The 24,385-nt window shown below is 38.0% G+C and overlaps 5 protein-coding genes across 9 annotated transcripts; all 5 read left to right on the forward strand.

Moving 5' to 3' along the window:
• The first annotated feature begins 281 nt into the window (after positions 1–281).
• On the forward strand, positions 282–4,384 carry LOC122414927 (uncharacterized). 2 transcript variants are annotated; one of them, XM_043426600.1, is made up of 4 exons: positions 282–340; positions 2,019–2,288; positions 2,355–2,619; positions 4,298–4,384. In XM_043426600.1, the coding sequence occupies exons 2-4, from the start codon at positions 2,088–2,090 to the stop codon at positions 4,306–4,308; spliced, it is 477 nt and encodes a 158-aa protein (XP_043282535.1). In that variant the 5' UTR covers positions 282–340; positions 2,019–2,087; the 3' UTR covers positions 4,309–4,384. The 2 variants fall into 2 exon arrangements, with proteins under 2 accessions (XP_043282535.1, XP_043282534.1); XM_043426599.1 differs by lacking the exon at positions 4,298–4,384 and adding an exon at positions 3,761–3,939.
• A 74-nt stretch (positions 4,385–4,458) lies between these two features.
• LOC122415226 (uncharacterized) lies at positions 4,459–6,146 on the forward strand. The gene is made up of 3 exons (XM_043427214.1): positions 4,459–4,567; positions 4,634–4,838; positions 5,980–6,146. Exons 1-3 carry the CDS (start codon positions 4,484–4,486, stop codon positions 6,144–6,146), a joined length of 456 nt encoding a protein of 151 aa, XP_043283149.1. The 5' UTR covers positions 4,459–4,483.
• A 531-nt stretch (positions 6,147–6,677) lies between these two features.
• LOC122415011 (uncharacterized) lies at positions 6,678–8,816 on the forward strand. 2 transcript variants are annotated; one of them, XM_043426767.1, is made up of 3 exons: positions 6,678–6,786; positions 6,853–7,117; positions 8,698–8,816. In XM_043426767.1, exons 1-3 carry the CDS (start codon positions 6,703–6,705, stop codon positions 8,706–8,708), a joined length of 360 nt encoding a protein of 119 aa, XP_043282702.1. In that variant the 5' UTR covers positions 6,678–6,702; the 3' UTR covers positions 8,709–8,816. The 2 variants fall into 2 exon arrangements, with proteins under 2 accessions (XP_043282702.1, XP_043282700.1); XM_043426765.1 differs by lacking the exon at positions 8,698–8,816 and adding an exon at positions 8,161–8,374.
• A 36-nt stretch (positions 8,817–8,852) lies between these two features.
• LOC122414715 (uncharacterized) lies at positions 8,853–15,495 on the forward strand. Of its 2 annotated transcripts, XR_006261804.1 has the most exons (7): positions 8,853–8,967; positions 9,034–9,298; positions 10,977–11,246; positions 11,313–11,577; positions 13,256–13,525; positions 13,592–13,796; positions 15,377–15,495. XR_006261804.1 is itself a non-coding variant. In XM_043426265.1 (5 exons), the coding sequence occupies exons 3-5, from the start codon at positions 11,046–11,048 to the stop codon at positions 12,883–12,885; spliced, it is 633 nt and encodes a 210-aa protein (XP_043282200.1). In that variant the 5' UTR covers positions 8,853–8,967; positions 9,034–9,298; positions 10,977–11,045; the 3' UTR covers positions 12,886–12,897. The 2 variants fall into 2 exon arrangements, 1 of the variants encoding a protein (XP_043282200.1); XM_043426265.1 differs by lacking the exons at positions 13,256–13,525; positions 13,592–13,796; positions 15,377–15,495 and adding an exon at positions 12,719–12,897.
• A 36-nt stretch (positions 15,496–15,531) lies between these two features.
• On the forward strand, positions 15,532–24,355 carry LOC122414617 (uncharacterized). Of its 2 annotated transcripts, XR_006261791.1 has the most exons (9): positions 15,532–15,646; positions 15,713–15,977; positions 17,656–17,925; positions 17,992–18,256; positions 19,837–20,106; positions 20,173–20,437; positions 22,116–22,385; positions 22,452–22,656; positions 24,237–24,355. XR_006261791.1 is itself a non-coding variant. In XM_043426058.1 (7 exons), exons 5-7 carry the CDS (start codon positions 19,906–19,908, stop codon positions 21,743–21,745), a joined length of 633 nt encoding a protein of 210 aa, XP_043281993.1. In that variant the 5' UTR covers positions 15,532–15,646; positions 15,713–15,977; positions 17,656–17,925; positions 17,992–18,256; positions 19,837–19,905; the 3' UTR covers positions 21,746–21,757. The 2 variants fall into 2 exon arrangements, 1 of the variants encoding a protein (XP_043281993.1); XM_043426058.1 differs by lacking the exons at positions 22,116–22,385; positions 22,452–22,656; positions 24,237–24,355 and adding an exon at positions 21,579–21,757.
• The last annotated feature ends 30 nt before the right edge of the window (positions 24,356–24,385 follow it).

The raw sequence follows: 24,385 nt of genomic DNA on the forward strand, positions 1-24,385 counted from the left end.
CTCCGGGCCATCATGCGGACTTTCGTTATGAACCGGAGATTTTATATCGCTGAGTATATTAACCAACAAGTAAGTATAAAAAAATTCATTTAATTTAAACTTTTTTCCAACTTATGACAATTTTTTTGTCAACAGTCCAGTTCGCAGAGTGCTCAGGACGCAAATGGCGGCAAAGCGACGGCTCCTGCAGCCGAAATGGAAAGAAGTTTGGCGCCTGGTTTGACCGAGACAAACGAGAGCAGTCCGGATTCTGAAGAATCAGTGATTCCGCCGCCATCTTCCTCTATAACCGGAATTGAAAATTGTACGAGGAATCAAAGGTTTCGTGAAATCAATCACGGTGAGTGCAGAGAACGTAATTCGGTTTTGTTCATTTCTTTTCAAAGGACCACGTTGAACCTGAAAATGATTAATAAAATTGAATATTGGGAAATCTGTGATTGAAATACTTACCGATGGAACAGTTATGTTGACTCCTCTCCAGAGGACCGCGTTGAACCTGAAAATGATTAGAAAAATTGAATATTGGGAAATCTGTGATTGAAATACTTACCCATGGAACAGTTATGTTGACTCCTCTCCAGAGGACCGCGTTGAACCTGAAAATGATTAGAAAAATTGAATATTAGGAAAACAGTAACTAAAATACTTACCGAGGAAACAGTTTTGATGATTTCTCTCCATGTCAAACCCAAATGAGATATATTCGTTTTTTGTTTTCAGTAATGAAAGATGATCCAGACCCACGGATCCGTCGCACATATTCAATTTAGTCTGTTCAATTCGCTTATTACAAAATCGAGGTATATACGACGGATCCGTGGGTCTGGATCATCTTTCACTGTTTTCCTAATATTCAATTTTTCTAATCATTTGAAGCTTCAACGCGGTCCTCTGGAGAGGAGTCATCGTTTTTTCGCATTCACCGTTGCAAGAAGCTTCTCTTGCTCCGAGCCCGGAGGTTTATCATGCGTTGGACAAAATGGCAAATCACTATGTGCATTGTGCAAGTGTTTTGGATATTCCAGATCAACTCCAAGTATATAACCAATTTCGAAAAAAACGATATGTCATACATTATCGTGCATTGCAGCAGTGTTTAAAACATGGTTTGAAAATCACGAAAATCCACAGAGTCTTGAAGTTTCAGCTAAGCAATCTTCCTGGCTCAAAACATACATTGATTTGAATACACAATTTCGTACACGTGCGAAAAATGATTTTGAAAAAAATCTATTCAAATTATTGAATAATGCTGTGTTTGGAAAAACCATGGAGGATGTTCGTAGTCACGTCCAAGTTAAACTGTTAACGCAATGGGCAGGTCGATATGGAGCAGAGGCTATGATCGCTAAACCTAACTTTCACAGTCGAAGTATTTTCGCGGAAAATTTAATCGCTGTAGAGTTGCAAAATCTCCAGGTTATGTTTAACAAACCGATATATGTTGGCATGTCTATTTTAGGCATTTCATTTTTCAGCGAAACCGAAGGGTGGAAAAGATGTTTTCCAAGAAAATTACATGCTGCTGCATTTAACCCAAAATACACTGAACTCCTCAAGGCTATCAATGCTGACGAACGGTGTTATGCAGCCATTTGTGAAGCGGGACGATTTGAAAAGCCCCAAAAAGTCAGTCTGGAACTGATAAAGCCGATTGTTGCAGCAGTTTGGAGAGATGGCCATAAAATGTTAAAATATCTCAGTGTCCAAAGATTTTTAATGGATCACAGTGAAGAAAACTATAGAAATCTTCAAGGTAAGTGCGTTAATGCTACGGAATAAAAATTGAATATTGGCAAAATGATAATTGAAATAGTTACCGGTCAAACAGTTTTGTTGTCGCCTCTCCATAGGACCGTGTCGAACCTGAAAATAATTGAAAAAATTGAATATTATTTAAAAAATTGAATACTGGGAAGTCTGTGATTCAGATACTTACAGATAAAACAGTTATGTTGACTCCTCTCCAGAGGACCGCGTTGAACCTGAAAATTATTAATAAAATTGAATATTAGGAAAACAGTAACTAAAATACTTACCAAGGAAACAGTTTACCAAGGAAACACAAATACGAAATCGAGACAATGATCAAAAACGACAAGCTGAATGTGATATGTTCGAGGTTTCCCGAATATTTCCGGAGCCCAAACTCAACGATTCCTGTGGAGAATCTGGATAAAGTGACTGATTTATATTGCAATATGTCAAACGCATCCCTCCGGGCCATCATGCGGACTTTCGTTATGAACCGGAGATTTTATATCGCTGAATATATTAACCAACAAGTAAGTATAAAAAAATTCATTTAATTTAAACTTTTTTCCAACTTATGACAATTTTTTTGTCAACAGTCCAGTTCGCAGAGTGCTCAGGACGCAAATGGCGGCAAAGCGACGGCTCCTGCAGCCGAAATGGAAAGAAGTTTGGCGCCTGGTTTGACCGAGACAAACGAGAGCAGTCCGGATTCTGAAGAATCAGTAATTTCGCTGTCTAGATCGGAGGAGACAAACGAGAGCAGTCCGGATTCTGAAGAATCAGTGATTCCGCCGCCATCTTCCTCTATAACCGGAATTGAAAATTGTACGAGGAATCAAAGGTTTCGTGAAATCAATCACGGTGAGTGCAGAGAACGTAATTCGGTTTTGTTCATTTCTTTTCAAAGGACCACGTTGAACCTGAAAATGATTAATAAAATTGAATATTGGGAAATCTGTGATTGAAATACTTACCGATGGAACAGTTATGTTGACTCCTCTCCAGAGGACCGCGTTGAACCTGAAAATGATTAGAAAAATTGAATATTGGGAAATCTGTGATTGAAATACTTACCCATGGAACAGTTATGTTGACTCCTCTCCAGAGGACCGCGTTGAACCTGAAAATGATTAGAAAAATTGAATATTAGGAAAACAGTAACTAAAATACTTACCGAGGAAACAGTTTTGATGATTTCTCTCCATGTCAAACCCAAATGAGATATATTCGTTTTTTGTTTTCAGTAATGAAAGATGATCCAGACCCACGGATCCGTCGCACATATTCAATTTAGTCTGTTCAATTCGCTTATTACAAAATCGAGGTATATACGACGGATCCGTGGGTCTGGATCATCTTTCACTGTTTTCTTAATATTCAATTTTTCTAATCATTTGAAGGTTCAACGCGGTCCTCTGGAGAGGAGTCATCGTTTTTTCGCATTCACCGTTGCAAGAAGCTTCTCTTGCTCCGAGCCCGGAGGTTTATCATGCGTTGGACAAAATGGCAAATCACTATGTGCATTGTGCAAGTGTTTTGGATATTCCAGATCAACTCCAAGTATATAACCAATTTCGAAAAAAACGATATGTCATACATTATCGTGCATTGCAGCAGTGTTTAAAACATGGTTTGAAAATCACGAAAATCCACAGAGTCTTGAAGTTTCAGCTAAGCAATCTTCCTGGCTCAAAACATACATTGATTTGAATACACAATTTCGTACACGTGCGAAAAATGATTTTGAAAAAAATCTATTCAAATTATTGAATAATGCTGTGTTTGGAAAAACCATGGAGGATGTTCGTAGTCACGTCCAAGTTAAACTGTTAACGCAATGGGCAGGTCGATATGGAGCAGAGGCTATGATCGCTAAACCTAACTTTCACAGTCGAAGTATTTTTGCGGAAAATTTAATCGCTGTAGAGTTGCAAAATCTCCAGGTTATGTTTAACAAACCGATATATGTTGGCATGTCTATTTTAGGCATTTCATTTTTCAGCGAAACCGAAGGGTGGAAAAGATGTTTTCCAAGAAAATTACATGCTGCTGCATTTAACCCAAAATACACTGAACTCCTCAAGGCTATCAATGCTGACGAACGGTGTTATGCAGCCATTTGTGAAGCGGGACGATTTGAAAAGCCCCAAAAAGTCAGTCTGGAACTGATAAAGCCGATTGTTGCAGCAGTTTGGAGAGATGGCCATAAAATGTTAAAATATCTCAGTGTCCAAAGATTTTTAATGGATCACAGTGAAGAAAACTATAGAAATCTCCAAGGTAAGTGCGTTAATGCTACTGAATAAAAATTGAATATTGGCAAAATGATAATTGAAATAGTTACCGGTCAAACAGTTTTGTTGTCGCCTCTCCATAGGACCGTGTCGAACCTGAAAATAATTGAAAAAATTGAATATTATTTAAAAAATTGAATATTGGGAAGTCTGTGATTCAGATACTTACAGATGAAACAGTTATGTTGACTCCTCTCCAGAGGACCGCGTTGAACCTGAAAATGATTAATAAAATTGAATATTAGGAAAACAGTAACTAAAATACTTACCAAGGAAACAGTTTACCAAGGAAACACAAATACGAAATCGAGACAATGATCAAAAACGACAAGCTGAATGTGATATGTTCGAAGTTTCCCGAATATTTCCGGAGCCCAAACTCAACCATTCCTGTGGAGAATCTGGATAAAGTGACTGATTTATATTGCAATATGTCAAACGCATCCCTCCGGGCCATCATGCGGACTTTCGTTATGAACCGGAGATTTTATATCGCTGAATATATTAACCAACAAGTAAGTATAAAAAAATTCATTTAATTTAAACTTTTTTCCAACTTATGACAATTTTTTTGTCAACAGTCCAGTTCGCAGAGTGCTCAGGACGCAAATGGCGGCAAAGCGACGGCTCCTGCAGCCGAAATGGAAAGAAGTTTGGCGCCTGGTTTGACCGAGACAAACGAGAGCAGTCCGGATTCTGAAGAATCAGTGATTCCGCCGCCATCTTCCTCTATAACCGGAATTGAAAATTGTACGAGGAATCAAAGGTTTCGTGAAATCAATCACGGTGAGTGCAGAGAACGTAATTCGGTTTTGTTCATTTCTTTTCAAAGGACCACGTTGAACCTGAAAATGATTAATAAAATTGAATATTGGGAAATCTGTGATTGAAATACTTACCGATGGAACAGTTATGTTGACTCCTCTCCAGAGGACCGCGTTGAACCTGAAAATGATTAGAAAAATTGAATATTGGGAAATCTGTGATTGAAATACTTACCGATGGAACAGTTATGTTGACTCCTCTCCAGAGGACCGCGTTGAACCTGAAAATGATTAGAAAAATTGAATATTAGGAAAACAGTAACTAAAATACTTACCGAGGAAACAGTTTTGATGATTTCTCTCCATGTTAAACCCAAATGAGATATATTCGTTTTTTGTTTTCAGTAATGAAAGATGATCCAGACCCACGGATCCGTCGCACATATTCAATTTAGTCTGTTCAATTCGCTTATTACTAAATCGAGGTATATACGACGGATCCGTGGGTCTGGATCATCTTTCACTGTTTTCCTAATATTCAATTTTTCTAATCATTTGAAGGTTCAACGCGGTCCTCTGGAGAGGAGTCATCGTTTTTTCGCATTCACCGTTGCAAGAAGCTTCTCTTGCTCCGAGCCCGGAGGTTTATCATGCGTTGGACAAAATGGCAAAACACTATGTGCATTGTGCAAGTGTTTTGGATATTCCAGATCAACTCCAAGTATATAACCAATTTCGAAAAAAACGATATGTCATACATTATCGTGCATTGCAGCAGTGTTTAAAACATGGTTTGAAAATCACGAAAATCCACAGAGTCTTGAAGTTTCAGCTAAGCAATCTTCCTGGCTCAAAACATACATTGATTTGAATACACAATTTCGTACACGTGCGAAAAATGATTTTGAAAAAAATCTATTCAAATTATTGAATAATGCTGTGTTTGGAAAAACCATGGAGGATGTTCGTAGTCACGTCCAAGTTAAACTGTTAACGCAATGGGCAGGTCGATATGGAGCAGAGGCTATGATCGCTAAACCTAACTTTCACAGTCGAAGTATTTTTGCGGAAAATTTAATCGCTGTAGAGTTGCAAAATCTCCAGGTTATGTTTAACAAACCGATATATGTTGGCATGTCTATTTTAGGCATTTCATTTTTCAGCGAAACCGAAGGGTGGAAAAGATGTTTTCCAAGAAAATTACATGCTGCTGCATTTAACCCAAAATACACTGAACTCCTCAAGGCTATCAATGCTGACGAACGGTGTTATGCAGCCATTTGTGAAGCGGGACGATTTGAAAAGCCCCAAAAAGTCAGTCTGGAACTGATAAAGCCGATTGTTGCAGCAGGTTGGAGAGATGGCCATAAAATGTTAAAATATCTCAGTGTCCAAAGATTTTTAATGGATCACAGTGAAGAAAACTATAGAAATCTCCAAGGTAAGTGCGTTAATGCTACTGAATAAAAATTGAATATTGGCAAAATGATAATTGAAATAGTTACCGGTCAAACAGTTTTGTTGTCGCCTCTCCATAGGACCGTGTCGAACCTGAAAATAATTGAAAAAATTGAATATTATTTAAAAAATTGAATATTGGGAAGTCTGTGATTCAGATACTTACAGATGAAACAGTTATGTTGACTCCTCTCCAGAGGACCGCGTTGAACCTGAAAATGATTAATAAAATTGAATATTAGGAAAACAGTAACTAAAATACTTACCAAGGAAACAGTTTACCAAGGAAACACAAATACGAAATCGAGACAATGATCAAAAACGACAAGCTGAATGTGATATGTTCGAGGTTTCCCGAATATTTCCGGAGCCCAAACTCAACCATTCCTGTGGAGAATCTGGATAAAGTGACTGATTTATATTGCAATATGTCAAACGCATCCCTCCGGGCCATCATGCGGACTTTCGTTATGAACCGGAGATTTTATATCGCTGAATATATTAACCAACAAGTAAGTATAAAAAAATTCATTTAATTTAAACTTTTTTCCAACTTATGACAATTTTTTTGTCAACAGTCCAGTTCGCAGAGTGCTCAGGACGCAAATGGCGGCAAAGCGACGGCTCCTGCAGCCGAAATGGAAAGAAGTTTGGCGCCTGGTTTGACCGAGACAAACGAGAGCAGTCCGGATTCTGAAGAATCAGTAATTTCGCTGTCTAGATCGGAGGAGACAAACGAGAGCAGTCCGGATTCTGAAGAATCAGTGATTCCGCCGCCATCTTCCTCTATAACCGGAATTGAAAATTGTACGAGGAATCAAAGGTTTCGTGAAATCAATCACGGTGAGTGCAGAGAACGTAATTCGGTTTTGTTCATTTCTTTTCAAAGGACCACGTTGAACCTGAAAATGATTAATAAAATTGAATATTGGGAAATCTGTGATTGAAATACTTACCGATGGAACAGTTATGTTGACTCCTCTCCAGAGGACCGCGTTGAACCTGAAAATGATTAGAAAAATTGAATATTAGGAAAACAGTAACTAAAATACTTACCGAGGAAACAGTTTTGATGATTTCTCTCCATGTCAAACCCAAATGAGATATATTCGTTTTTTGTTTTCAGTAATGAAAGATGATCCAGACCCACGGATCCGTCGCACATATTCAATTTAGTCTGTTCAATTCGCTTATTACTAAATCGAGGTATATACGACGGATCCATGGGTCTGGATCATCTTTCACTGTTTTCCTAATATTCAATTTTTCTAATCATTTGAAGGTTGAACACGGTCCTCTGGAGAGGAGTCATCGTTTTTTCGCATTCACCGTTGCAAGAAGCTTCTCTTGCTCCGAGCCCGGACGTTTATCATGCGTTGGACAAAATGGCAAATCACTATGTGCATTGTGCAAGTGTTTTGGATATTCCAGATCAACTCCAAGTATATAACCAATTTCGAAAAAAACGATATGTCATACATTATCGTGCATTGCAGCAGTGTTTAAAACATGGTTTGAAAATCACGAAAATCCACAGAGTCTTGAAGTTTCAGCTAAGCAATCTTCCTGGCTCAAAACATACATTGATTTGAATACACAATTTCTCGTACACGTGCGAAAAATGATTTTGAAAAAAATCTATTCAAATTATTGAATAATGCTGTGTTTGGAAAAACCATGGAGGATGTTCGTAGTCACGTCCAAGTTAAACTGTTAACGCAATCGGCAGGTCGATATGGAGCAGAGGCTATGATCGCTAAACCTAACTTTCACAGTCGAAGTATTTTTGCGGAAAATTTAATCGCTGTAGAGTTGCGAAATCTCCAGGTTATGTTTAACAAACCGATATATGTTGGCATGTCTATTTTAGGCATTTCATTTTTCAGCGAAACCGAAGGGTGGAAAAGATGTTTTCCAAGAAAATTACATGCTGCTGCATTTAACCCAAAATACACTGAACTCCTCAAGGCTATCAATGCTGACGAACGGTGTTATGCAGCCATTTGTGAAGCGGGACGATTTGAAAAGCCCCAAAAAGTCAGTCTGGAACTGATAAAGCCGATTGTTGCAGCAGTTTGGACAGATGGCCATAAAATGTTAAAATATCTCAGTGTCCAAAGATTTTTAATGGATCACAGTGAAGAAAACTATAGAAATCTTCAAGGTAAGTGCGTTAATGCTACTGAATAAAAATTGAATATTGGCAAAATGATAATTGAAATAGTTACCGGTCAAACAGTTTTGTTGTCGCCTCTCCATAGAACCGTGTCGAACCTGAAAATAATTGAAAAAATTGAATATTATTTAAAAAATTGAATATTGGGAAGTCTGTGATTCAGATACTTACAGATGAAACAGTTATGTTGACTCCTCTCCAGAGGACCGCGTTGAACCTGAAAATGATTAATAAAATTGAATATTAGGAAAACAGTAACTAAAATACTTACCAAGGAAACAGTTTACCAAGGAAACACAAATACGAAATCGAGACAATGATCAAAAACGACAAGCTGAATGTGATATGTTCGAGGTTTCCCGAATATTTCCGGAGCCCAAACTCAACCATTCCTGTGGAGAATCTGGATAAAGTGACTGATTTATATTGCAATATGTCAAACGCATCCCTCCGGGCCATCATGCGGACTTTCGTTATGAACCGGAGATTTTATATCGCTGAATATATTAACCAACAAGTAAGTATAAAAAAATTCATTTAATTTAAACTTTTTTCCAACTTATGACAATTTTTTTGTCAACAGTCCAGTTCGCAGAGTGCTCAGGACGCAAATGGCGGCAAAGCGACGGCTCCTGCAGCCGAAATGGAAAGAAGTTTGGCGCCTGGTTTGACCGAGACAAACGAGAGCAGTCCGGATTCTGAAGAATCAGTAATTTCGCTGTCTAGATCGGAGGAGACAAACGAGAGCAGTCCGGATTCTGAAGAATCAGTGATTCCGCCGCCATCTTCCTCTATAACCGGAATTGAAAATTGTACGAGGAATCAAAGGTTTCGTGAAATCAATCACGGTGAGTGCAGAGAACGTAATTCGGTTTTGTTCATTTCTTTTCAAAGGACCACGTTGAACCTGAAAATGATTAATAAAATTGAATATTGGGAAATCTGTGATTGAAATACTTACCGATGGAACAGTTATGTTGACTCCTCTCCAGAGGACCGCGTTGAACCTGAAAATGATTAGAAAAATTGAATATTGGGAAATCTGTGATTGAAATACTTACCCATGGAACAGTTATGTTGACTCCTCTCCAGAGGACCGCGTTGAACCTGAAAATGATTAGAAAAATTGAATATTAGGAAAACAGTAACTAAAATACTTACCGAGGAAACAGTTTTGATGATTTCTCTCCATGTCAAACCCAAATGAGATATATTCGTTTTTTGTTTTCAGTAATGAAAGATGATCCAGACCCACGGATCCGTCGCACATATTCAATTTAGTCTGTTCAATTCGCTTATTACAAAATCGAGGTATATACGACGGATCCGTGGGTCTGGATCATCTTTCACTGTTTTCCTAATATTCAATTTTTCTAATCATTTGAAGGTTCAACGCGGTCCTCTGGAGAGGAGTCATCGTTTTTTCGCATTCACCGTTGCAAGAAGCTTCTCTTGCTCCGAGCCCGGAGGTTTATCATGCGTTGGACAAAATGGCAAATCACTATGTGCATTGTGCAAGTGTTTTGGATATTCCAGATCAACTCCAAGTATATAACCAATTTCGAAAAAAACGATATGTCATACATTATCGTGCATTGCAGCAGTGTTTAAAACATGGTTTGAAAATCACGAAAATCCACAGAGTCTTGAAGTTTCAGCTAAGCAATCTTCCTGGCTCAAAACATACATTGATTTGAATACACAATTTCGTACACGTGCGAAAAATGATTTTGAAAAAAATCTATTCAAATTATTGAATAATGCTGTGTTTGGAAAAACCATGGAGGATGTTCGTAGTCACGTCCAAGTTAAACTGTTAACGCAATGGGCAGGTCGATATGGAGCAGAGGCTATGATCGCTAAACCTAACTTTCACAGTCGAAGTATTTTCGCGGAAAATTTAATCGCTGTAGAGTTGCAAAATCTCCAGGTTATGTTTAACAAACCGATATATGTTGGCATGTCTATTTTAGGCATTTCATTTTTCAGCGAAACCGAAGGGTGGAAAAGATGTTTTCCAAGAAAATTACATGCTGCTGCATTTAACCCAAAATACACTGAACTCCTCAAGGCTATCAATGCTGACGAACGGTGTTATGCAGCCATTTGTGAAGCGGGACGATTTGAAAAGCCCCAAAAAGTCAGTCTGGAACTGATAAAGCCGATTGTTGCAGTAGTTTGGAGAGATGGCCATAAAATGTTAAAATATCTCAGTGTCCAAAGATTTTTAATGGATCACAGTGAAGAAAACTATAGAAATCTTCAAGGTAAGTGCGTTAATGCTACGGAATAAAAATTGAATATTGGCAAAATGATAATTGAAATAGTTACCGGTCAAACAGTTTTGTTGTCGCCTCTCCATAGGACCGTGTCGAACCTGAAAATAATTGAAAAAATTGAATATTATTTAAAAAATTGAATACTGGGAAGTCTGTGATTCAGATACTTACAGATAAAACAGTTATGTTGACTCCTCTCCAGAGGACCGCGTTGAACCTGAAAATTATTAATAAAATTGAATATTAGGAAAACAGTAACTAAAATACTTACCAAGGAAACAGTTTACCAAGGAAACACAAATACGAAATCGAGACAATGATCAAAAACGACAAGCTGAATGTGATATGTTCGAGGTTTCCCGAATATTTCCGGAGCCCAAACTCAACGATTCCTGTGGAGAATCTGGATAAAGTGACTGATTTATATTGCAATATGTCAAACGCATCCCTCCGGGCCATCATGCGGACTTTCGTTATGAACCGGAGATTTTATATCGCTGAATATATTAACCAACAAGTAAGTATAAAAAAATTCATTTAATTTAAACTTTTTTCCAACTTATGACAATTTTTTTGTCAACAGTCCAGTTCGCAGAGTGCTCAGGACGCAAATGGCGGCAAAGCGACGGCTCCTGCAGCCGAAATGGAAAGAAGTTTGGCGCCTGGTTTGACCGAGACAAACGAGAGCAGTCCGGATTCTGAAGAATCAGTAATTTCGCTGTCTAGATCGGAGGAGACAAACGAGAGCAGTCCGGATTCTGAAGAATCAGTGATTCCGCCGCCATCTTCCTCTATAACCGGAATTGAAAATTGTACGAGGAATCAAAGGTTTCGTGAAATCAATCACGGTGAGTGCAGAGAACGTAATTCGGTTTTGTTCATTTCTTTTCAAAGGACCACGTTGAACCTGAAAATGATTAATAAAATTGAATATTGGGAAATCTGTGATTGAAATACTTACCGATGGAACAGTTATGTTGACTCCTCTCCAGAGGACCGCGTTGAACCTGAAAATGATTAGAAAAATTGAATATTGGGAAATCTGTGATTGAAATACTTACCCATGGAACAGTTATGTTGACTCCTCTCCAGAGGACCGCGTTGAACCTGAAAATGATTAGAAAAATTGAATATTAGGAAAACAGTAACTAAAATACTTACCGAGGAAACAGTTTTGATGATTTCTCTCCATGTCAAACCCAAATGAGATATATTCGTTTTTTGTTTTCAGTAATGAAAGATGATCCAGACCCACGGATCCGTCGCACATATTCAATTTAGTCTGTTCAATTCGCTTATTACAAAATCGAGGTATATACGACGGATCCGTGGGTCTGGATCATCTTTCACTGTTTTCTTAATATTCAATTTTTCTAATCATTTGAAGGTTCAACGCGGTCCTCTGGAGAGGAGTCATCGTTTTTTCGCATTCACCGTTGCAAGAAGCTTCTCTTGCTCCGAGCCCGGAGGTTTATCATGCGTTGGACAAAATGGCAAATCACTATGTGCATTGTGCAAGTGTTTTGGATATTCCAGATCAACTCCAAGTATATAACCAATTTCGAAAAAAACGATATGTCATACATTATCGTGCATTGCAGCAGTGTTTAAAACATGGTTTGAAAATCACGAAAATCCACAGAGTCTTGAAGTTTCAGCTAAGCAATCTTCCTGGCTCAAAACATACATTGATTTGAATACACAATTTCGTACACGTGCGAAAAATGATTTTGAAAAAAATCTATTCAAATTATTGAATAATGCTGTGTTTGGAAAAACCATGGAGGATGTTCGTAGTCACGTCCAAGTTAAACTGTTAACGCAATGGGCAGGTCGATATGGAGCAGAGGCTATGATCGCTAAACCTAACTTTCACAGTCGAAGTATTTTTGCGGAAAATTTAATCGCTGTAGAGTTGCAAAATCTCCAGGTTATGTTTAACAAACCGATATATGTTGGCATGTCTATTTTAGGCATTTCATTTTTCAGCGAAACCGAAGGGTGGAAAAGATGTTTTCCAAGAAAATTACATGCTGCTGCATTTAACCCAAAATACACTGAACTCCTCAAGGCTATCAATGCTGACGAACGGTGTTATGCAGCCATTTGTGAAGCGGGACGATTTGAAAAGCCCCAAAAAGTCAGTCTGGAACTGATAAAGCCGATTGTTGCAGCAGTTTGGAGAGATGGCCATAAAATGTTAAAATATCTCAGTGTCCAAAGATTTTTAATGGATCACAGTGAAGAAAACTATAGAAATCTCCAAGGTAAGTGCGTTAATGCTACTGAATAAAAATTGAATATTGGCAAAATGATAATTGAAATAGTTACCGGTCAAACAGTTTTGTTGTCGCCTCTCCATAGGACCGTGTCGAACCTGAAAATAATTGAAAAAATTGAATATTATTTAAAAAATTGAATATTGGGAAGTCTGTGATTCAGATACTTACAGATGAAACACTTATGTTGACTCCTCTCCAGAGGACCGCGTTGAACCTGAAAATGATTAATAAAATTGAATATTAGGAAAACAGTAACTAAAATACTTACCAAGGAAACAGTTTACCAAGGAAACACAAATACGAAATCGAGACAATGATCAAAAACGACAAGCTGAATGTGATATGTTCGAGGTTTCCCGAATATTTCCGGAGCCCAAACTCAACGATTCCTGTGGAGAATCTGGATAAAGTGACTGATTTATATTGCAATATGTCAAACGCATCCCTCCGGGCCATCATGCGGACTTTCGTTATGAACCGGAGATTTTATATCGCTGAATATATTAACCAACAAGTAAGTATAAAAAAATTCATTTAATTTAAACTTTTTTCCAACTTATGACAATTTTTTTGTCAACAGTCCAGTTCGCAGAGTGCTCAGGACGCAAATGGCGGCAAAGCGACGGCTCCTGCAGCCGAAATGGAAAGAAGTTTGGCGCCTGGTTTGACCGAGACAAACGAGAGCAGTCCGGATTCTGAAGAATCAGTGATTCCGCCGCCATCTTCCTCTATAACCGGAATTGAAAATTGTACGAGGAATCAAAGGTTTCGTGAAATCAATCACGGTGAGTGCAGAGAACGTAATTCGGTTTTGTTCATTTCTTTTCAAAGGACCACGTTGAACCTGAAAATGATTAATAAAATTGAATATTGGGAAATCTGTGATTGAAATACTTACCGATGGAACAGTTATGTTGACTCCTCTCCAGAGGACCGCGTTGAACCTGAAAATGATTAGAAAAATTGAATATTAGGAAAACAGTAACTAAAATACTTACCGAGGAAACAGTTTTGATGATTTCTCTCCATGTCAAACCCAAATGAGATATATTCGTTTTTTGTTTTCAGTAATGAAAGATGATCCAGACCCACGGATCCGTCGCACATATTCAATTTAGTCTGTTCAATTCGCTTATTACTAAATCGAGGTATATACGACGGATCCATGGGTCTGGATCATCTTTCACTGTTTTCCTAATATTCAATTTTTCTAATCATTTGAAGGTTGAACACGGTCCTCTGGAGAGGAGTCATCGTTTTTTCGCATTCACCGTTGCAAGAAGCTTCTCTTGCTCCGAGCCCGGAGGTTTATCATGCGTTGGACAAAATGGCAAATCACTATGTGCATTGTGCAAGTGTTTTGGATATTCCAGATCAACTCCAAGTATATAACCAATTTCGAAAAAAACGATATGTCATACATTATCGTGCATTGCAGCAGTGTTTAAAACATGGTTTGAAAATCACGAAAATCCACAGAGTCTTGAAGTTTCAGCTAAGCAATCTTCCTGGCTCAAAACATACATTGATTTGAATACACAATTTCTCGTACACGTGCGAAAAATGATTTTGAAAAAAATCTATTCAAATTATTGAATAATGCTGTGTTTGGAAAAACCATGGAGGATGTTCGTAGTCACGTCCAAGTTAAACTGTTAACGCAATGGGCAGGTCGATATGGAGCAGAGGCTATGATCGCTAAACCTAACTTTCACAGTCGAAGTATTTTTGCGGAAAATTTAATCGCTGTAGAGTTGCGAAATCTCCAGGTTATGTTTAACAAACCGATATATGTTGGCATGTCTATTTTAGGCATTTCATTTTTCAGCGAAACCGAAGGGTGGAAAAGATGTTTTCCAAGAAAATTACATGCTGCTGCATTTAACCCAAAATACACTGAACTCCTCAAGGCTATCAATGCTGACGAACGGTGTTATGCAGCCATTTGTGAAGCGGGACGATTTGAAAAGCCCCAAAAAGTCAGTCTGGAACTGATAAAGCCGATTGTTGCAGCAGTTTGGACAGATGGCCATAAAATGTTAAAATATCTCAGTGTCCAAAGATTTTTAATGGATCACAGTGAAGAAAACTATAGAAATCTTCAAGGTAAGTGCGTTAATGCTACTGAATAAAAATTGAATATTGGCAAAATGATAATTGAAATAGTTACCGGTCAAACAGTTTTGTTGTCGCCTCTCCATAGAACCGTGTCGAACCTGAAAATAATTGAAAAAATTGAATATTATTTAAAAAATTGAATATTGGGAAGTCTGTGATTCAGATACTTACAGATGAAACAGTTATGTTGACTCCTCTCCAGAGGACCGCGTTGAACCTGAAAATGATTAATAAAATTGAATATTAGGAAAACAGTAACTAAAATACTTACCAAGGAAACAGTTTACCAAGGAAACACAAATACGAAATCGAGACAATGATCAAAAACGACAAGCTGAATGTGATATGTTCGAGGTTTCCCGAATATTTCCGGAGCCCAAACTCAACCATTCCTGTGGAGAATCTGGATAAAGTGACTGATTTATATTGCAATATGTCAAACGCATCCCTCCGGGCCATCATGCGGACTTTCGTTATGAACCGGAGATTTTATATCGCTGAATATATTAACCAACAAGTAAGTATAAAAAAATTCATTTAATTTAAACTTTTTTCCAACTTATGACAATTTTTTTGTCAACAGTCCAGTTCGCAGAGTGCTCAGGACGCAAATGGCGGCAAAGCGACGGCTCCTGCAGCCGAAATGGAAAGAAGTTTGGCGCCTGGTTTGACCGAGACAAACGAGAGCAGTCCGGATTCTGAAGAATCAGTAATTTCGCTGTCTAGATCGGAGGAGACAAACGAGAGCAGTCCGGATTCTGAAGAATCAGTGATTCCGCCGCCATCTTCCTCTATAACCGGAATTGAAAATTGTACGAGGAATCAAAGGTTTCGTGAAATCAATCACGGTGAGTGCAGAGAACGTAATTCGGTTTTGTTCATTTCTTTTCAAAGGACCACGTTGAACCTGAAAATGATTAATAAAATTGAATATTGGGAAATCTGTGATTGAAATACTTACCGATGGAACAGTTATGTTGACTCCTCTCCAGAGGACCGCGTTGAACCTGAAAATGATTAGAAAAATTGAATATTGGGAAATCTGTGATTGAAATACTTACCCATGGAACAGTTATGTTGACTCCTCTCCAGAGGACCGCGTTGAACCTGAAAATGATTAGAAAAATTGAATATTAGGAAAACAGTAACTAAAATACTTACCGAGGAAACAGTTTTGATGATTTCTCTCCATGTCAAACCCAAATGAGATATATTCGTTTTTTGTTTTCAGTAATGAAAGATGATCCAGACCCACGGATCCGTCGCACATATTCAATTTAGTCTGTTCAATTCGCTTATTACAAAATCGAGGTATATACGACGGATCCGTGGGTCTGGATCATCTTTCACTGTTTTCCTAATATTCAATTTTTCTAATCATTTGAAGGTTCAACGCGGTCCTCTGGAGAGGAGTCATCGTTTTTTCGCATTCACCGTTGCAAGAAGCTTCTCTTGCTCCGAGCCCGGAGGTTTATCATGCGTTGGACAAAATGGCAAATCACTATGTGCATTGTGCAAGTGTTTTGGATATTCCAGATCAACTCCAAGTATATAACCAATTTCGAAAAAAACGATATGTCATACATTATCGTGCATTGCAGCAGTGTTTAAAACATGGTTTGAAAATCACGAAAATCCACAGAGTCTTGAAGTTTCAGCTAAGCAATCTTCCTGGCTCAAAACATACATTGATTTGAATACACAATTTCGTACACGTGCGAAAAATGATTTTGAAAAAAATCTATTCAAATTATTGAATAATGCTGTGTTTGGAAAAACCATGGAGGATGTTCGTAGTCACGTCCAAGTTAAACTGTTAACGCAATGGGCAGGTCGATATGGAGCAGAGGCTATGATCGCTAAACCTAACTTTCACAGTCGAAGTATTTTCGCGGAAAATTTAATCGCTGTAGAGTTGCAAAATCTCCAGGTTATGTTTAACAAACCGATATATGTTGGCATGTCTATTTTAGGCATTTCATTTTTCAGCGAAACCGAAGGGTGGAAAAGATGTTTTCCAAGAAAATTACATGCTGCTGCATTTAACCCAAAATACACTGAACTCCTCAAGGCTATCAATGCTGACGAACGGTGTTATGCAGCCATTTGTGAAGCGGGACGATTTGAAAAGCCCCAAAAAGTCAGTCTGGAACTGATAAAGCCGATTGTTGCAGCAGTTTGGAGAGATGGCCATAAAATGTTAAAATATCTCAGTGTCCAAAGATTTTTAATGGATCACAGTGAAGAAAACTATAGAAATCTTCAAGGTAAGTGCGTTAATGCTACTGAATAAAAATTGAATATTGGCAAAATGATAATTGAAATAGTTACCGGTCAAACAGTTTTGTTGTCGCCTCTCCATAGGACCGTGTCGAACCTGAAAATAATTGAAAAAATTGAATATTATTTAAAAAATTGAATACTGGGAAGTCTGTGATTCAGATACTTACAGATAAAACAGTTATGTTGACTCCTCTCCAGAGGACCGCGTTGAACCTGAAAATTATTAATAAAATTGAATATTAGGAAAACAGTAACTAAAATACTTACCAAGGAAACAGTTTACCAAGGAAACACAAATACGAAATCGAGACAATGATCAAAAACGACAAGCTGAATGTGATATGTTCGAGGTTTCCCGAATATTTCCGGAGCCCAAACTCAACGATTCCTGTGGAGAATCTGGATAAAGTGACTGATTTATATTGCAATATGTCAAACGCATCCCTCCGGGCCATCATGCGGACTTTCGTTATGAACCGGAGATTTTATATCGCTGAATATATTAACCAACAAGTAAGTATAAAAAAATTCATTTAATTTAAACTTTTTTCCAACTTATGACAATTTTTTTGTCAACAGTCCAGTTCGCAGAGTGCTCAGGACGCAAATGGCGGCAAAGCGACGGCTCCTGCAGCCGAAATGGAAAGAAGTTTGGCGCCTGGTTTGACCGAGACAAACGAGAGCAGTCCGGATTCTGAAGAATCAGTAATTTCGCTGTCTAGATCGGAGGAGACAAACGAGAGCAGTCCGGATTCTGAAGAATCAGTGATTCCGCCGCCATCTTCCTCTATAACCGGAATTGAAAATTGTACGAGGAATCAAAGGTTTCGTGAAATCAATCACGGTGAGTGCAGAGAACGTAATTCGGTTTTGTTCATTTCTTTTCAAAGGACCACGTTGAACCTGAAAATGATTAATAAAATTGAATATTGGGAAATCTGTGATTGAAATACTTACCGATGGAACAGTTATGTTGACTCCTCTCCAGAGGACCGCGTTGAACCTGAAAATGATTAGAAAAATTGAATATTAGGAAAACAGTAACTAAAATACTTACCGAGGAAACAGTTTTGATGATTTCTCTCCATGTCAAACCCAAATGAGATATATTCGTTTTTTGTTTTCAGTAATGAAAGATGATCCAGACCCACGGATCCGTCGCACATATTCAATTTAGTCTGTTCAATTCGCTTATTACTAAATCGAGGTATATACGACGGATCCGTGGGTCTGGATCATCTTTCACTGTTTTCCTAATATTCAATTTTTCTAATCATTTGAAGGTTCAACGCGGTCCTCTGGAGAGGAGTCATCGTTTTTTCGCATTCACCGTTGCAAGAAGCTTCTCTTGCTCCGAGCCCGGAGGTTTATCATGCGTTGGACAAAATGGCAAATCACTATGTGCATTGTGCAAGTGTTTTGGATATTCCAGATCAACTCCAAGTATATAACCAATTTCGAAAAAAACGATATGTCATACATTATCGTGCATTGCAGCAGTGTTTAAAACATGGTTTGAAAATCACGAAAATCCACAGAGTCTTGAAGTTTCAGCTAAGCAATCTTCCTGTCTCAAAACATACATTGATTTGAATACACAATTTCTCGTACACGTGCGAAAAATGATTTTGAAAAAAATCTATTCAAATTATTGAATAATGCTGTGTTTGGAAAAACCATGGAGGATGTTCGTAGTCACGTCCAAGTTAAACTGTTAACGCAATGGGCAGGTCGATATGGAGCAGAGTCTATGATCGCTAAACCTAACTTTCACAGTCGAAGTATTTTTGCGGAAAATTTAATCGCTGTAGAGTTGCGAAATCTCCAGGTTATGTTTAACAAACCGATATATGTTGGCATGTCTATTTTAGGCATTTCATTTTTCAGCGAAACCGAAGGGTGGAAAAGATGTTTTCCAAGAAAATTACATGCTGCTGCATTTAACCCAAAATACACTGAACTCCTCAAGGCTATCAATGCTGACGAACGGTGTTATGCAGCCATTTGTGAAGCGGGACGATTTGAAAAGCCCCAAAAAGTCAGTCTGGAACTGATAAAGCCGATTGTTGCAGCAGTTTGGAGAGATGGCCATAAAATGTTAAAATATCTCAGTGTCCAAAGATTTTTAATGGATCACAGTGAAGAAAACTATAGAAATCTTCAAGGTAAGTGCGTTAATGCTACGGAATAAAAATTGAATATTGGCAAAATGATAATTGAAATAGTTACCGGTCAAACAGTTTTGTTGTCGCCTCTCCATAGGACCGTGTCGAACCTGAAAATAATTGAAAAAATTGAATATTATTTAAAAAATTGAATACTGGGAAGTCTGTGATTCAGATACTTACAGATAAAACAGTTATGTTGACTCCTCTCCAGAGGACCGCGTTGAACCTGAAAATTATTAATAAAATTGAATATTAGGAAAACAGTAACTAAAATACTTACCAAGGAAACAGTTTACCAAGGAAACACAAATACGAAATCGAGACAATGATCAAAAACGACAAGCTGAATGTGATATGTTCGAGGTTTCCCGAATATTTCCGGAGCCCAAACTCAACGATTCCTGTGGAGAATCTGGATAAAGTGACTGATTTATATTGCAATATGTCAAACGCATCCCTCCGGGCCATCATGCGGACTTTCGTTATGAACCGGAGATTTTATATCGCTGAATATATTAACCAACAAGTAAGTATAAAAAAATTCATTTAATTTAAACTTTTTTCCAACTTATGACAATTTTTTTGTCAACAGTCCAGTTCGCAGAGTGCTCAGGACGCAAATGGCGGCAAAGCGACGGCTCCTGCAGCCGAAATGGAAAGAAGTTTGGCGCCTGGTTTGACCGAGACAAACGAGAGCAGTCCGGATTCTGAAGAATCAGTAATTTCGCTGTCTAGATCGGAGGAGACAAACGAGAGCAGTCCGGATTCTGAAGAATCAGTGATTCCGCCGCCATCTTCCTCTATAACCGGAATTGAAAATTGTACGAGGAATCAAAGGTTTCGTGAAATCAATCACGGTGAGTGCAGAGAACGTAATTCGGTTTTGTTCATTTCTTTTCAAAGGACCACGTTGAACCTGAAAATGATTAATAAAATTGAATATTGGGAAATCTGTGATTGAAATACTTACCGATGGAACAGTTATGTTGACTCCTCTCCAGAGGACCGCGTTGAACCTGAAAATGATTAGAAAAATTGAATATTGGGAAATCTGTGATTGAAATACTTACCCATGGAACAGTTATGTTGACTCCTCTCCAGAGGACCGCGTTGAACCTGAAAATGATTAGAAAAATTGAATATTAGGAAAACAGTAACTAAAATACTTACCGAGGAAACAGTTTTGATGATTTCTCTCCATGTCAAACCCAAATGAGATATATTCGTTTTTTGTTTTCAGTAATGAAAGATGATCCAGACCCACGGATCCGTCGCACATATTCAATTTAGTCTGTTCAATTCGCTTATTACAAAATCGAGGTATATACGACGGATCCGTGGGTCTGGATCATCTTTCACTGTTTTCTTAATATTCAATTTTTCTAATCATTTGAAGGTTCAACGCGGTCCTCTGGAGAGGAGTCATCGTTTTTTCGCATTCACCGTTGCAAGAAGCTTCTCTTGCTCCGAGCCCGGAGGTTTATCATGCGTTGGACAAAATGGCAAATCACTATGTGCATTGTGCAAGTGTTTTGGATATTCCAGATCAACTCCAAGTATATAACCAATTTCGAAAAAAACGATATGTCATACATTATCGTGCATTGCAGCAGTGTTTAAAACATGGTTTGAAAATCACGAAAATCCACAGAGTCTTGAAGTTTCAGCTAAGCAATCTTCCTGGCTCAAAACATACATTGATTTGAATACACAATTTCGTACACGTGCGAAAAATGATTTTGAAAAAAATCTATTCAAATTATTGAATAATGCTGTGTTTGGAAAAACCATGGAGGATGTTCGTAGTCACGTCCAAGTTAAACTGTTAACGCAATGGGCAGGTCGATATGGAGCAGAGGCTATGATCGCTAAACCTAACTTTCACAGTCGAAGTATTTTTGCGGAAAATTTAATCGCTGTAGAGTTGCAAAATCTCCAGGTTATGTTTAACAAACCGATATATGTTGGCATGTCTATTTTAGGCATTTCATTTTTCAGCGAAACCGAAGGGTGGAAAAGATGTTTTCCAAGAAAATTACATGCTGCTGCATTTAACCCAAAATACACTGAACTCCTCAAGGCTATCAATGCTGACGAACGGTGTTATGCAGCCATTTGTGAAGCGGGACGATTTGAAAAGCCCCAAAAAGTCAGTCTGGAACTGATAAAGCCGATTGTTGCAGCAGTTTGGAGAGATGGCCATAAAATGTTAAAATATCTCAGTGTCCAAAGATTTTTAATGGATCACAGTGAAGAAAACTATAGAAATCTCCAAGGTAAGTGCGTTAATGCTACTGAATAAAAATTGAATATTGGCAAAATGATAATTGAAATAGTTACCGGTCAAACAGTTTTGTTGTCGCCTCTCCATAGGACCGTGTCGAACCTGAAAATAATTGAAAAAATTGAATATTATTTAAAAAATTGAATATTGGGAAGTCTGTGATTCAGATACTTACAGATGAAACAGTTATGTTGACTCCTCTCCAGAGGACCGCGTTGAACCTGAAAATGATTAATAAAATTGAATATTAGGAAAACAGTAACTAAAATACTTACCAAGGAAACAGTTTACCAAGGAAACACAAATACGAAATCGAGACAATGATCAAAAACGACAAGCTGAATGTGATATGTTCGAGGTTTCCCGAATATTTCCGGAGCCCAAACTCAACGATTCCTGTGGAGAATCTGGATAAAGTGACTGATTTATATTGCAATATGTCAAACGCATCCCTCCGGGCCATCATGCGGACTTTCGTTATGAACCGGAGATTTTATATCGCTGAATATATTAACCAACAAGTAAGTATAAAAAAATTCATTTAATTTAAACTTTTTTCCAACTTATGACAATTTTTTTGTCAACAGTCCAGTTCGCAGAGTGCTCAGGACGCAAATGGCGGCAAAGCGACGGCTCCTGCAGCCGAAATGGAAAGAAGTTTGGCGCCTGGTTTGACCGAGACAAACGAGAGCAGTCCGGATTCTGAAGAATCAGTGATTCCGCCGCCATCTTCCTCTATAACCGGAATTGAAAATTGTACGAGGAATCAAAGGTTTCGTGAAATCAATCACGGTGAGTGCAGAGAACGTAATTCGGTTTTGTTCATTTCTTTTCAAAGGACCACGTTGAACCTGAAAATGATTAATAAAATTGAATATTGGGAAATCTGTGATTGAAATACTTACCGATGGAACAGTTATGTTGACTCCTCTCCAGAGGACCGCGTTGAACCTGAAAATGATTAGAAAAATTGAATATTAGGAAAACAGTAACTAAAATACTTACCGAGGAAACAGTTTTGATGATTTCTCTCCATGTCAAACCCAAATGAGATATATTCGTTTTTTGTTTTCAGTAATGAAAGATGATCCAGACCCACGGATCCGTCGCACATATTCAATTTAGTCTGTTCAATTCGCTTATTACTAAATCGAGGTATATACGACGGATCCATGGGTCTGGATCATCTTTCACTGTTTTCCTAATATTCAATTTTTCTAATCATTTGAAGGTTGAACACGGTCCTCTGGAGAGGAGTCATCGTTTTTTCGCATTCACCGTTGCAAGAAGCTTCTCTTGCTCCGAGCCCGGAGGTTTATCATGCGTTGGACAAAATGGCAAATCACTATGTGCATTGTGCAAGTGTTTTGGATATTCCAGATCAACTCCAAGTATATAACCAATTTCGAAAAAAACGATATGTCATACATTATCGTGCATTGCAGCAGTGTTTAAAACATGGTTTGAAAATCACGAAAATCCACAGAGTCTTGAAGTTTCAGCTAAGCAATCTTCCTGGCTCAAAACATACATTGATTTGAATACACAATTTCTCGTACACGTGCGAAAAATGATTTTGAAAAAAATCTATTCAAATTATTGAATAATGCTGTGTTTGGAAAAACCATGGAGGATGTTCGTAGTCACGTCCAAGTTAAACTGTTAACGCAATGGGCAGGTCGATATGGAGCAGAGGCTATGATCGCTAAACCTAACTTTCACAGTCGAAGTATTTTTGCGGAAAATTTAATCGCTGTAGAGTTGCGAAATCTCCAGGTTATGTTTAACAAACCGATATATGTTGGCATGTCTATTTTAGGCATTTCATTTTTCAGCGAAACCGAAGGGTGGAAAAGATGTTTTCCAAGAAAATTACATGCTGCTGCATTTAACCCAAAATACACTGAACTCCTCAAGGCTATCAATGCTGACGAACGGTGTTATGCAGCCATTTGTGAAGCGGGACGATTTGAAAAGCCCCAAAAAGTCAGTCTGGAACTGATAAAGCCGATTGTTGCAGCAGTTTGGACAGATGGCCATAAAATGTTAAAATATCTCAGTGTCCAAAGATTTTTAATGGATCACAGTGAAGAAAACTATAGAAATCTTCAAGGTAAGTGCGTTAATGCTACTGAATAAAAATTGAATATTGGCAAAATGATAATTGAAATAGTTACCGGTCAAACAGTTTTGTTGTCGCCTCTCCATAGAACCGTGTCGAACCTGAAAATAATTGAAAAAATTGAATATTATTTAAAAAATTGAATATTGGGAAGTCTGTGATTCAGATACTTACAGATGAAACAGTTATGTTGACTCCTCTCCAGAGGACCGCGTTGAACCTGAAAATGATTAATAAAATTGAATATTAGGAAAACAGTAACTAAAATACTTACCAAGGAAACAGTTTACCAAGGAAACACAAATACGAAATCGAGACAATGATCAAAAACGACAAGCTGAATGTGATATGTTCGAGGTTTCCCGAATATTTCCGGAGCCCAAACTCAACCATTCCTGT

Source organism: Venturia canescens, chromosome 8 (genome assembly GCF_019457755.1).
Source record: "Venturia canescens isolate UGA chromosome 8, ASM1945775v1, whole genome shotgun sequence".
Taxonomy (NCBI): domain Eukaryota; kingdom Metazoa; phylum Arthropoda; class Insecta; order Hymenoptera; family Ichneumonidae; genus Venturia; species Venturia canescens.